The sequence below is a fragment of the Chiloscyllium plagiosum genome, unplaced genomic scaffold (assembly GCF_037043375.1).
Source record: "Chiloscyllium plagiosum isolate Xiang-an unplaced genomic scaffold, Cpla_swu_hap1 HiC_scaffold_47, whole genome shotgun sequence".
Classification (NCBI taxonomy): domain Eukaryota; kingdom Metazoa; phylum Chordata; class Chondrichthyes; order Orectolobiformes; family Hemiscylliidae; genus Chiloscyllium; species Chiloscyllium plagiosum.
In genome coordinates this window covers 22,841,627-22,854,605 of record NW_028270185.1, presented here as the reverse complement: position 1 = coordinate 22,854,605, position 12,979 = coordinate 22,841,627, and the positions used below count along the sequence as shown (strand labels likewise).

General features: G+C 42.9%; 1 long non-coding RNA gene and 1 gene segment (V, D, J or C); both read right to left on the bottom strand.

The window, feature by feature from the left end:
* Nucleotides 1-2,638: 2,638 nt before the first annotated feature.
* Nucleotides 2,639-5,234, bottom strand: LOC148136008 (uncharacterized). The gene is made up of 2 exons (XR_015754691.1): nucleotides 5,141-5,234; nucleotides 2,639-4,730 (listed from the first exon to the last, which is right to left on the bottom strand). It is a non-coding gene; the product is annotated as an uncharacterized LOC148136008 (long non-coding RNA).
* A 6,235-nt stretch (nucleotides 5,235-11,469) lies between these two features.
* LOC148136007 (T cell receptor alpha variable 5-like) lies at nucleotides 11,470-12,386 on the bottom strand. The segment is given in 2 exon segments: nucleotides 11,470-11,918; nucleotides 12,308-12,386. Coding segments are annotated over 2 exon segments (513 nt in total).
* Nucleotides 12,387-12,979: the final 593 nt, after the last annotated feature.

The window sequence follows — 12,979 nt, the reverse complement described above, 5'->3', positions numbered from 1 at the left end:
TTGGCCCTTTGTCTTACTTTTGTTAGATAAGCTCCCATGAAGTGTCTTGCGACGTTAGGCAATGTTAAAAAAAATCAGTTCAAGTTGTTGTTGAAACGTTTATGGTTTCGAAAGAGGGGGGGGGGGGGGGAAGGTTATATAATAGATGGAGCGATACATGTTCTGACACTGGAAGACTTTATGACAAGTGGATATTTCTTGAGAAAACGAGCAAGGCCCTTCACAGGTGAGGTTATGAACATTTTCTGCTTGTAGGGGGTCTCTACCTCCTAGTCTCTATCCATCTACTGCTGTACAACCTTGGACATTCTCGTACATCTATACCCTTCTCTACCCAATGTCCACACCCCCCATGTCCCAGATCATTCGCCACCTACCTCGTTATATTTCCATTCTTGTTATGTATCCTCCTCTATCTAAACTCCCATATATGAGCACATTATAAACTAAATCCCACTTGCGTACACTTAATTGTCGCTCGTGAATGGAAATCACAATCATAATATAGATGAAGATCTTCGTTTGAAGAGGAAGCCTATTCGCGACAATTACTGAAATCGTGCGCGGAATGACTTGTTAGGCTACAACCCCCTCTCGTGGTGCAGTGGATGAATGTCGGAGCAGGGAACAGCAACAACTGCATTCATGTGGGATCTTTAATTTATTGACACATAGCAAAGTATTTTGCGACAGGGCCACGAAACCCACTGAGCCTGCACTGCAGCATTGAAAAATGTTCAAAGAAAGATTACAAAGAGGACGTTAAGCTTGCCACAAGTATACAATATTACCTAGGCCTTGGACTTCCTAATTTCCCCTGAGGAAGTATTGGCCTGATCAGTATCCAGAATGGAACACGATTCTTGAGTGGCCTCCTGCACCATCTACTGCTTCGCTCGAACTATTTGGCATAGATGGATGACTGGCTGACCCGGAAAAGGCAGAGTGTAGGAATAAAGGGTCAATATCAGGATGGCAGCCAAAGGCCAGTGGTCATCAATAGGAGTCAGCTATTGGGACCATAACTATTTACGTTATACATTAATGTCCAGGACAAAGGAGCTGTTGGCATTTTTGCTAAGTTTTCAGATGACACAAAAATATGTGGAGGGAAAAGTGGTGTTGGAGAAGCAAGAAGGTTATGAAGGACTTCGATATACTAGGTTAGTAGGCAAAGAGGTGGCAGACGGAATACAGCGTGTGAAATTGTGAGGTTGCGCACTGATCTCCAGAAAAACATCCAAGTGGAGTCTTACGTTCTGTGCTCAGCAGTACAAGCAATTTTTATTCAGAGCTCTATTACCACATATGTGGAAGAGGCCAGCGACCACTCCAAATCTGGCCTTCAATTGCGGCTCAGTTGTTATACTCATACAGCTCAGATCAGAGGTCAGTGACATTCTGGGTTCACCAGCTGAATACAACGTTTTACACCTTACACATTATATTGAATTTATGCTGATTGATGTAATTGCTTACCACATCCCCCTAAGCTATATATCCAATCCAATGAACATATGATTCACGATGGACAACTCTATAGAGAGCCCTAGCTCCTCCCATAAAATCATGATGTTCACCAGATATGTCTATCATCTATCTTTGGAATCTTACAATGCTTCTGAAGGTCATATTCTTTCCCAGACATTCACCAGCTGCAACACATCATTTACCAATAACTTGCTTATCATGAAGAAGGCTTCCACATTCTGTACTAACTTTAGTACGGGAAATTAGGAAGGATATTAATTTCTACCAATTGTTACAAAGTATTTAAAATCTAATATAAAGTTACGACAGTTCTGTGGCACAACTGAAAAATTGAGGACAGCCAACCTCCCTTCAGCCTGAAAGATCAAATAAACATCCTTCCAACTTGCAGCTACAGTTTACTACCCCCTGTTATTTGCATGCTGCGAGTGAAATTTTAACCAAAGCTTCATTTATTAAATAAATTTTCACAGTTTCAAATCGAATTGTTTTGTTTTAAGTAGAAAGCATTGATTCGAATTCTACTGATGATATAATTTTATTTATTGTTGCGTCTACCTATATACAGTAAAAGCTTTGTTTGCAAGCAGTAGAGGCAAATCATAGTAAGCAAGGTCATAAAGATCATATATATAGGGTGAAGAAAACTTGGCCGAGAGAAGCATACAGGTTACACCGCACAGGCTATGCACAAAGCAAGATTAACATTAACAAGGTTAACATTATTTGAAGTTAGAGAGGCCATTCATCAGGGAAGAATTTATTCTTGAACCTGTTAGTGCGTATATTTAAGCTTCTGTATCTTCTGCCTGACAGAAGAGGTTGTAAGAGAGCAATATTGGGGTAGAATAGGTCTTTAATGATCTTGGCAGCCATTCCGCGGCAACAAGCGGTGCAAAATGGATGGAAGACTGGCTTCCCTGATTGTCTGCGTTGTGCATACAACCTTCTGTAGTTTCACACTATCCTAGGTAGAGCAATTGACGTACCAGGCCATAATGCATCCCGATAATATGCTTTCTATGATGCATTTTTAAAAGTTTTTGAAGATTCTTAACAGCATGATCAGGGTAAAATTCAATTACTTTACAACTTTACCAAGCTATTAAATGAAACTTGTTCAGATTCCACAAATAACAAGAGGGCATAAGCACAGCTTCACTCTTTATTTTGTAATCTGTCTTTATCACTCTTCCCTTGAACTTTTGATGTAAAAACTTGCTCAAATTATCCACATTTACCTTAAAGTTTTAATCATTTATCTCTCCCCAGTCGTGACCTTTCTTTTGACAACCTTCCTTTGCTCCCCTCCTGTGTCAAATGTTTTTGTTTTGGAAATAATGTTTGCAACATGTATTACTTTATCTTCTCTAATAATTCATTGAGCCACTTTATTAACAACAAATATCTGCTCAAGGAATGCAACTAACCTTTTCACACGGATTTGGTATTTGGGGCTGTGGTTAAATTAAGCCTTTCAAAAATGCCTCCTATTAAAAAGCATCTTGGAAGTGCGTGTTTACAGAAACCTGATTAACTTCCTTAATGTTTCTTCCGACAGAGAATTTCATCTTATCCACAATACCAGCTGTGAACATCTGCTGTGTGTGACTGTCCAACCCTTGTGTTAGCTTAAGAAAAAACCCTAAACGGCCATTTTGTCAACTTTAGGTTGTGGGTCACTAAAACTGTGTTTTGGTAAGAGGAACTGAGGCGGGGAAGCTTCAGAAATCTGAAGCACAAAGGGATTTCGGAGTCCTGGTTCAATATTTTTTTAAGGTTAACATGCAGGTTCAGTCGATGGTTTGGAAGGCAAATGGTATTAATTTCAAGAAGGCTAGAATACAAGAGTAGAGATATCCTGCCGAGGTTGTACAGTTCTGTTCAGAGCGCATTTAGAATTTAGTGACTAGTTTTTTGCCTCTAATATAAGGAAGACTGTGCTGTCGTTGAAGAGGGTCCAGAGGAGGTTTATAACAATGATCCCAGGGATGAATGGCTTGTCCTATGAAGAGCGGAACTCTGGAGATGTAATGAATGGAGTTGAAAAGGATAGTTGAAACTTACAGGATACTGAGATTCTTGGATAGAGTGGGCGTGCAGGATAAATTGGAGCCGAGAACACAGTCTCAGAGGGAAGACTGAGATGAGGAGAAGTGTCTTTAGCCAGAGGGAAGTTAATCCGTGGAACTCATTCGGCAGAGGGCTGCGGACGCCAAGTCAGTGAGTGTATTTATGTCAGAGACAGAAGATTAGTAAGGGAAGGCAAGAGAATAGGTTTGAGAATCGTATTAGCCACGAGTAAATTATGGAGAAAACGCGACGGGCCGAACGATCTAACTCTTCTATTACATCTTGTTGTCATATGGTCTTATGGTGGCCACACATTGCCTATTTGCCCCGTACCGTTGATACACCGTATGACCACCGCTCTAAACGTACCAGCGACATAACACTCAGCTTCAGGGATGTACGGTAACACATTGACAGGGAAACCCGGAATCATGTTTCTACAACTGAATGATATTTCCTGCCCACGTGTTCGCCTACGTCATGACGAGAGCCCAAGTTTCCTAAATGACAGAAGTTGGTTTCTATGTGGTCCCATATTGTATTCTACTTAACATTTTTATATGCATATAGCCTTTCGAAGATTCCCTTTGTCTTCTTTATAATTTGATTTCTTGCCTGGTTTTGTGTCATCTGGAGAGTTAACAAACCTGCATTGGGTTATTTCATCTTTCATATTGGTTTAAATCTGTGAAGCCCCCGCAATGATCCCGATGGCACTTATCACATCTCGGTGAAACGAAAATTGCCCATAAATGGGCAATCAGATAGATACAAGGTGGCAGACAGGAAGACAGACAGATATCCCAGTTATTTCCTGTAGACTCTTGTTTTAGTTTTTGTTGAGCTGCTCCTTCTCTCTCAGTCACTGTGAACACTCCAGGCACAGTAATACATGGCCGAGTGATTCGTCCAGAGACCGGAGGACTCCAAGTAAAAATGGGTGATATCGGGTCTTCTGGCTTTGAAACCGTCAACCTCACCGGAGGGAGTTACCATTTCGCGGTAGTTTGAGTAGAAAAGGCATTGGGGTTCGTGGTCAGGATGCCATCGATACCAGTAAAAGTAGGAGCTAGCATCAGCTTCTGTGTAAAGACACTCCAGGCTAACTGGAGTGCCTGGGGTTTGTGAAATGGCAGTTGTCTGTTGTATCGGAACGGCCGCTGCATCTGTCAAGCAGCGATGGGATATTGGGGGAAGAGAGAGAGATAAAGTCAAGGTCAATTTGCATTTCGATTCTTAGCATGAAGGGGAAAAGGGCAGGGAGGGAGACTTAGAGTCAACCAGAGAGAAAGAAAGAAGAGATAAAATGAGAGTCGGGAATCGAGATTGATAGAGGCAAAGATAAGCATAGTCAGAACGAAATATACAAGGCCAGACAGAACAACATACAGAGGAGAAAAACAAAGAAATAAGCAGATAGCGAGATACAGCGATGGGGCGCAAAAGGAGAACGGCAGTGACATGAAAACAGGAAAAAAAAATGAGGAAAAGACACTGAAAAGAAGTGCTGATGAATCTAGGAAACGGGCAACACACTGAACTGAACAGTAAGGCGTGCAGTCCACCACAAACTTACACGTTAAGAACAGCAGCACAATGCAGAAGTGAGACAGAGACAGAGACATCTCCAGAGGCTGACACAGTCGTGTATTTGTTGTGTGAAATTACTGAAATTGCAAGAGCTCCCCATTTGGTAGCTGGCGGTACCAGTAGAATTCTGAGCTGAAGGATCCCTTTGCAGAACAACGGATTTCGAGGGAAGCGTGAGCGGATTTAGAGATTGCAAAAGGACTTTGCTGAACTCTGCTGCCGGCTACACCTGCAGAGAAGAGGAACAGAATGAGTTTGAAACTCAGGAGATGCTCAAATTTGGAACTAATCAAGACATTATCCCAGCGGGCCACTCACAGAGCAGTAGGAGGACACACGCCAGACATCGCATTAAATGCATTTTCACTAGTTGAAACAACAATAGCCGAATCGAACTTGATTTTAAATATCTAATTCACTCGGGGGGGGGGGGGGGGGGGGGGAGGAGGGAGACTGTTTATAGAATGGCACTGGCACTTCTGTTTGATTGACAGCTGCTTCACTTCAAGGCCGACCCACTTTTCTCAGATTTAACTTGGCAGCTAAAGTTAGAATTTGTACGTTTCAGTGTTGATACTCTTTCAGATAATTTCTAACCATCCTGTTCAGTAATATTATGGCATACCTCTGAAATAAGTCGGACATGAACCTGGCCTTACCAGTTAAACAGCAGAACTGAAAAGATATTAATCTCTAGATTACTACCTGAGCCACGAACTAACTGACACAGGATTAATAAGATTAAACAGGGCTTAAATATTGATGTGGAAGAAAGGGTTTGAATTCATGGGACATTGCCACCAGTGCTGGGGGAAGAGGGACATGTTCTGCTGGGACAGTCTTCATCTGAACTAAGCTGGGACCAGAGTCTTAGTGAATTGCATAACTAGGGTTATAAACAATGCTTTAACCTAAATTGGGAGGGGGAGAAGGATTCAGTTATAGGGGAAAATTAAATTAAAGGAGAAGATACGAGTGCAGAATTCAGGGGAGGTTATCAAAATCCCCAGCACAGACACAAGTAGGACAGAGTGTATGGAAAAGATTAGCAATCAAACTTTAAGCACGCCGGACAAATGAATGACAATGAGAAAATGGACGGTTAATACAGGTCTGAAGGTGTTATATCTGAATGCACACGGTATAAAGAATAAATTAAACGAACTTATGGAGCTGATCGAAATTGGCAGGTATGACGTGGTGAACATTACGGAGACGTGCCTGCAATGGGATCAGGATTGGGAATATTCAAGGATATGCATCCTATCCAAAAGACAGGCAGGTGGGCAGAGGATTTGGGGTATCTTAATAGTAAGAATTGAAATTAAGTCAACAGTAGGAATCGAAGTAGAGTTGGAAGGTGTAGAATCTGTCTGGGTAGAGTTGAGGAACCGCAAAGGTGAAAAAAAAATAGTTGAAGTTATGTAAAGGCCTCCAAATAGCAGTCAGGAGCTGGGGTGCGAGATACACCAGGAATAGAAATGATATGCAGGAAAGGCAAAATTGCAGTAATCACGGAGGAAACCCACGCAGACATGGGAAGAATGTGCAAACCCAGACAGTTGCCCGAGGCTGAAATTGTACATGGTTCCCTTGCGCTGTGAGGCAGCAATGCTAACCGCTGAGGTAACAGTATTCCAGCTGAATAAAGACAACTGCAGAGCCATGAGGGAGGAGCTGGGTCGAATTAACGGGAGGAGGATCCTAGCAGAAAAGGCAGCGGAAAAGCAATGGCAGGTGTTTCTAGGAATAGTTCAGGACACACAGCAGAGATTCATCCTGAGGTAAAAATAAGCATGGTAAATGGAAGATGAGGTAACCATGGCTGACTAGGGAAGTCAGGATATCATAAAAGCACAAGAGAAAGCACAAAGTATGGCAAAGGGCAGTGGGTAACCAGAGGACTGGGAAGATTACCAAGACCAACAGAGGGCAAGTAAAAAAAGGAAATAAGGAGGGAGAAGATTAAATATGAGGGTAATCTAGCCAGTAATATGAAGGAAGACTGTAAGTTTCTACAAATGCTTAAAGGGCAAAAGAGAGACAACGGTGGGCATTAGGCCACTGGAAAATGACGCTGAAGAGATAGTAATGGGGAACAACGAAATGGCTAAGGTACCGATTAATTACTTTGTGGCAGTCTTCACAATGGAAGACACAAATGATATCCCTAAAATTCAAGAGAATGAGGGAGAAGAGCTGAGTATGATCGCCATCGCCAGGTAAGGTGCCAAAAACGTTGAATGGTCTGAATTTGGACAAATCACCTGAACCAGATGGACGACACTCTAGAGGTCAAACGTGGAAAGCTGAAGAGATAGTGGAGGTGTTAGTGTTGTTATTTCAGCTAATCACTAGAATCACAAGAGTTCCAGAGGACTGGAAAACCGCTAATATGACACCTCAGTATTAAAAAGGGAGTGTGGCAAAAGAGGAAAAGTTAGCCTAGGTTTGCAGATGACATCACAATTGGAGGTGTTGTAGATAGCTAAGAAGGTTACTTCAGATTACAAAGGGATCTTGATCAGATGGGCCAATGGGCTGAGGAATGACAGATGGAGCTTAATTTAGGTAAACGCAAGGTGCTGCATTTTGGGAAAGTAAATCTTGGCAGACTTATGCACTTAATGGTAAGGTCCTGGGAAGTGTTGCTGAACAAAACGACCTTGGAGTGCAGGTTCATAGCTTCTTGAAAGTAGAGTCGTAGGTAGATAGGATAGTGAAGAAGGAGCTTGTATGGTTTCCTTTAGTGGTCAGAGTATTGAGTACATGAGTTGGGAGGTCATGTTGCGGCTGTACAGGACATTGGTTAGGCCCTTGTGGAATATTGCGTGCAATTCTGGTCTCCTTCCTATCAGAAGGATATTGCAAAACTTGAAAGGGTTCAGAAAAGATTTACAAAAATGTCGCCAGGGCTGGAGGATTTGATCTATAGGGAGAGGTTGAATACGCTGGGGCTGCTTTCCCAGGAGCATCGGAGGCTGAGGGGTGACCTTATAGAGGTTTATAAAATCATGAGGGGCGTGGATAGGATAGACAAAGTTCTGTACTCACCCTGGGGTGGTGTAGTCCAGAACTAGAGGGCATAGGTTTAGCGTAAGAGGGGAAAGATATAAAAGAGACTTAAGGGGCAACTTTTTCATGCAGAGCGTGGTACATGTATGGAATGAGCTGCCAGAAGAAGTGATGGAGGCTAGTACAATTGCAACATTTCAAAGGCATCTGGATAGGTTGATGAATAGGAAGGGTTTGGAGGGATTTGGTCTGGGTACTGGCAAGTGACACTAGATTAGGTTGGGATGGCTGGTCGGTATGAATGAGTTGGATTGAAAGGTCTGTTTCCATGCTGTACATCTCTATGCTCTATGACTAGCCTAACCTCACTCATGGGGAAGACCCTGGAATCCATTGGGAAGAATGATATTTCTGAGTACCTGGAAGTGTGTAGCAAAACAAGGCAAAGTCGGATGGTTTCATAAAGAGATCATGCCTGACAAATCTTCTAAAATTCTTTGCAGACGTAACAAACAGGTTAGACTATGGAGAGCCAATACATGTTATCTACCTGGACTTCAAGAAGGCCTTTGACAAGGTGTCACACAGGAGACTACTGGGTAAGATAATGGCCCATGGTGTCACAGGCAAGGTGCTCGCATAGTTGTCTGGCGGAAAGTAGAGAATGGGGATAAAATGGTCCTTCACAGGATGGCAGCCAGTGATAGGTAGTGTTCCACAAGGCTCAGTGTTGGGACTACAACTTCTCACTTTATGTATTGACGATCTATATGAAGGAACTAAGAGCATTCTCGATAACTTTGCATACAACACAAAGATAGGTCGAGGAACAGGTAGCATTGAGGAGGAGGGGAGGCTGCAGAAGGATTTGAACACGTTGGAGAGTGGGCAAAGAAGTGGTAGATGGAGTACAACATGAGAAAGTGTGAGGTCATGCCCGTTGGTAGGAAGAATAGAGGGATGGCATATTTTCTGAATGGAAAAAAAAATCAGAAATCTGAAGTGCAAAGAGACTTGGGAGTTCTCTTCCAGGATTCTCTCAAGGTAAACTTGTGGGTTGAGTGAGGAGAAAGACAAATGGAATAATGGCATTTATTTTGAGAGGACTTGAGTATAAAAACAAGGATGTACTTGTGAGGCTCTAAAAAGTTCTGATCAGACCACATTTGCAACATTCTGCGAGGTTTTGGGCCTCATATCTCAGGAAGGATGTACCGGCCCTGGAGCATGTTCATAGGAGATTCATGGAAATGGTCCAGGAATGAAAAGCTTGACATATGAGAAACCTTTGAGGACACTGGGTCTATACTCGATAGAGTTTAGAAGGATGGAGTGGGGGGATCTCATTAAAACATGCAGAATGCTGAATGACCTGGACAGCGTCAATGTTGGAAAGATGTTCCCATTGGTAGAAGAGACGAGGACCCGATGGCACAGACTTAGAGTAAAGGGAAGACATTTTACAACTGAGATAAGTAAAAGCTTCTTCAGCCATAGAGCGCTGAATCTGTGGAATTCATTGCCACAGAAGGCTATGGAAGCCAGGTCACTGATTATATTTAAGACTGAATTGGATAGAGCCTTGAGTATCAAGAGGATCAAGTGCAACGGAGAGGAAGCGAGAGAATAGGGTTGAGAAACTTATCAGCCATGGTTGAATGGTGGAGCAGACTCGATGGGCTGAATGGCCTAATTTCTGCTCCTATATCTTAGGGTCTTATGTTCTGGTGGTCTTGCTGCATCAGAGTAAGGTCACTATCATTGTGCATCAAGACCCCCTCCAACCCATCGATAGGAATTTGCAATAAAACTGAGACTGAATCTTGGCCAAGCCCATCTTACACCGTTCTCCTCTGCACCGCTCTGAGGCCGTGGCATCTATTCTGGTGCCGGAATTCGACATAGTCCTCCTGCTCGGGCTGAACACTTGGTTTCAGCATTATAATGGATATTTTTGTTGCAAACGTTTCGTCCCCTGTCTAGGTGACATCCTCAGTGCTTGGGAGCCTCCTGTGAAGCGCTTCTGTGGTGTTTCCTCCGGCATTTATAGTGGCCTGTCCCTGCCGCTTCCGGTTGTCAGTTTCAGCTGTCCGCTGCAGTGGCCGGTATATTGGGTCCAGGTCGATGTGTTTGTTGATGGAGTTTGTGGATGAGTGCCATGCTTCTCGGAATTCCCTGGATGTTCTTTGTTTGGTTTGCCCTATAATGGTCGTGTTGTCCCAGTCGAATTCATGTTGCTTGTCGTCTGCGTGTGTGGCTACTAAGGATAGTTGGTCGTGGTCTTTGAGTCTTATGCCCTGCAGGAAAAAAGGCAACCAGCTGGAGAAAAACATGCAATTCGTCATGGCCGCAAGGTGTTATTGACTTCAAAACTAGACCAGATTCTGGCGTAAATCGAAATCAGATTTTGAAGCAAAAATTAGTCGTTAGGAAGTGCCAATGATCAGTGAAGCTATAGCGCCATATAGTGCCGAAAATGTGCAAAGAGTAGCGTCTAAAAATATTCAAGATTTGGAAGGAATGTTTGGGGGTGTATTTTGAAACAGATCAACCTTCCGATGGTCTTCATACTTTAGTCCATTTGCAACGCTGAAGTAAACAATTACAGGCGAGAACTGCATAAATCTTCACCCGATCCAAATCCTTTCGTACAATGAAAATTATCTCAAATTGGTTTCAGTCATCTCCGTTCCAGGCTAAATGCCATGACGTGTTTAGTCAATAATGATAGATATTGGGCATGATCTGTGGCTAACGTTGGTCTAAAGAAAGGAAAGGGAAGTCTCTTTGCTGGAAGTGCAATCCAGCCAAAATCTATCAAAGTCTGCCAAATCAGTGACTATGTACGGTAGGTATAGAGATCAAATATCTGAAATAAATATATTCAATGACTGAACATTTGCAGGCCTTTGCCGTGGACAATTCCGAAGGGTAAGACATTGGGTGTAATGTAATTCTAATACGTGCAATGCAGTGCCATTCACAGGGTTCCTGCATATTAAAGCTCAATGTGTTTGATGTGATATAGTAAAACGGTCAGAGATTTGGCTAACAGGAGAAAACGGCCATTTGCGGCAAACTGTAGATTATGGAGGCGGGGGCGAAAGTGCAGGGGCTCTGTTATTGACTGATTATTGATTGTGGCCAAATGTAGGGACGAAATAAAGATTGGCGGAAAAGCAAGTGATGAGGAAGGCATCCAGCCAACCCGTCTGATTAGCCGCATCATGACGCACGGCAATTGAGAGATCCGCCCCGTCTCATAGTTTCACCAACAACTTCATCAAGATCTCCCCGACATCAGAACATTGATCCCTGGGGAAAGCGGTGTGATCCAAAACTGAGGGCACCCTGACAGGCATCAGCTGAGTGCGAATGGGGGTGGGACTTTGATCGCTGGAAGTTTTTGTCATGGCGATGTGCTATTATATGACGCTGTGCTCCATCACTAGTGGCACAGTAGTAAACCGCCGAGTCTGAACCTTTGACTCTGTCCAACTTCAGTTCGGATTTCTTGTCGTTCTCACTTCGGGTGATGGTAAACCCAGAATTAAACTCGTCTTCATAGTTCGCTTGGCTCCCTATCACAAGATACCCGATGAGGGCGAGGCCCTTTTCGGGAAGCTGCCGGTACCAGAGCATGGTAGTACGCGTGCTTCCATTCTGGTAACAATTCAGTTTGGCGGTTCCTTCTTCCTTCACGGCGAGCGTAAACGGCCACTGATGCACCACATCGCCGGAGGAAGCACCTGCAAAGGGCATTAATAAATAAGGGTCAGACCAGCTAAGCGTTGAAGCTACCTTTCAAAATATATATTACATGAAATACTAAACTATTGAATTAACGCATTCTGCTCTATGGCCCTACAGAGCTACAATTCTTCTTCTTAAAGTACCAGATTGTACATTGACGTTCATTTTTAAATTTACTTCAATGATCCTTGCAGGCAGCGCATTTCAGATCACAACGAAGCCGAGCTTTAAATAAAATTTGCCTCCAGTTCATTTGCAAAGTATCTCATTGACAAGCGGCTACGTTGATCCCCGACATTTCATATTCAAAATACAAATTTAATGATATTCATGAACTGAGCACACAATTAAACCTCTAAGGATTTCAATTAATCTCCTCGCTTACACGACAGCAGAAAGGCAATAGAGAGGACGATAGAATCTAAAAGCATGGTGGTCTGACTGATCATTCAATCGACTTGTTTATAACAGGCAGCTACATCTAAGGCCGGAGGTGACGTTGGAGCGACGTTAATACGGCATAGACCAGGAAGACCAAACTCGCCGAGTTCTGACTTCATATTTATGTCTCTGAGGTGAAACAGTCCAGATGTTTTCCTTGCCAGTTCCCTTTTTTTCAATGTGGCCGTCGTATGTGAAATCGTTTTAGCAGGATGGAAATTCAACTCCCAGTTACGATGTAAAATGTCCAGATTGTCTTCTTCATCCGCCACCTGGATTTCCGGGTCAATGTCTGAGATGAAGGATACACGAACATACGAACAGGAGGTTCGCCAAGTCTGCTTCAACATTCAGTAAGATCATGAAATAATTCTATTTTAACCTCCACTGTACATTCCACATAATCTTTCATCCCCTTGGTAATCAAGCATCTATCCACGTCTGCCCTAAAATATTTTTAAAATATGCATTCACTACCTTTTGAGGAACGGAATTCCCAAGTCTCAGTCTTCTGAAAGAAAAAAAAGCATATTTCCTCCGCTCTTTTAAATGGACGACCACTTTTTTTTTTAAACCATGACCCCTAGTATAACATTCTCCCACATGGTGAGACAAT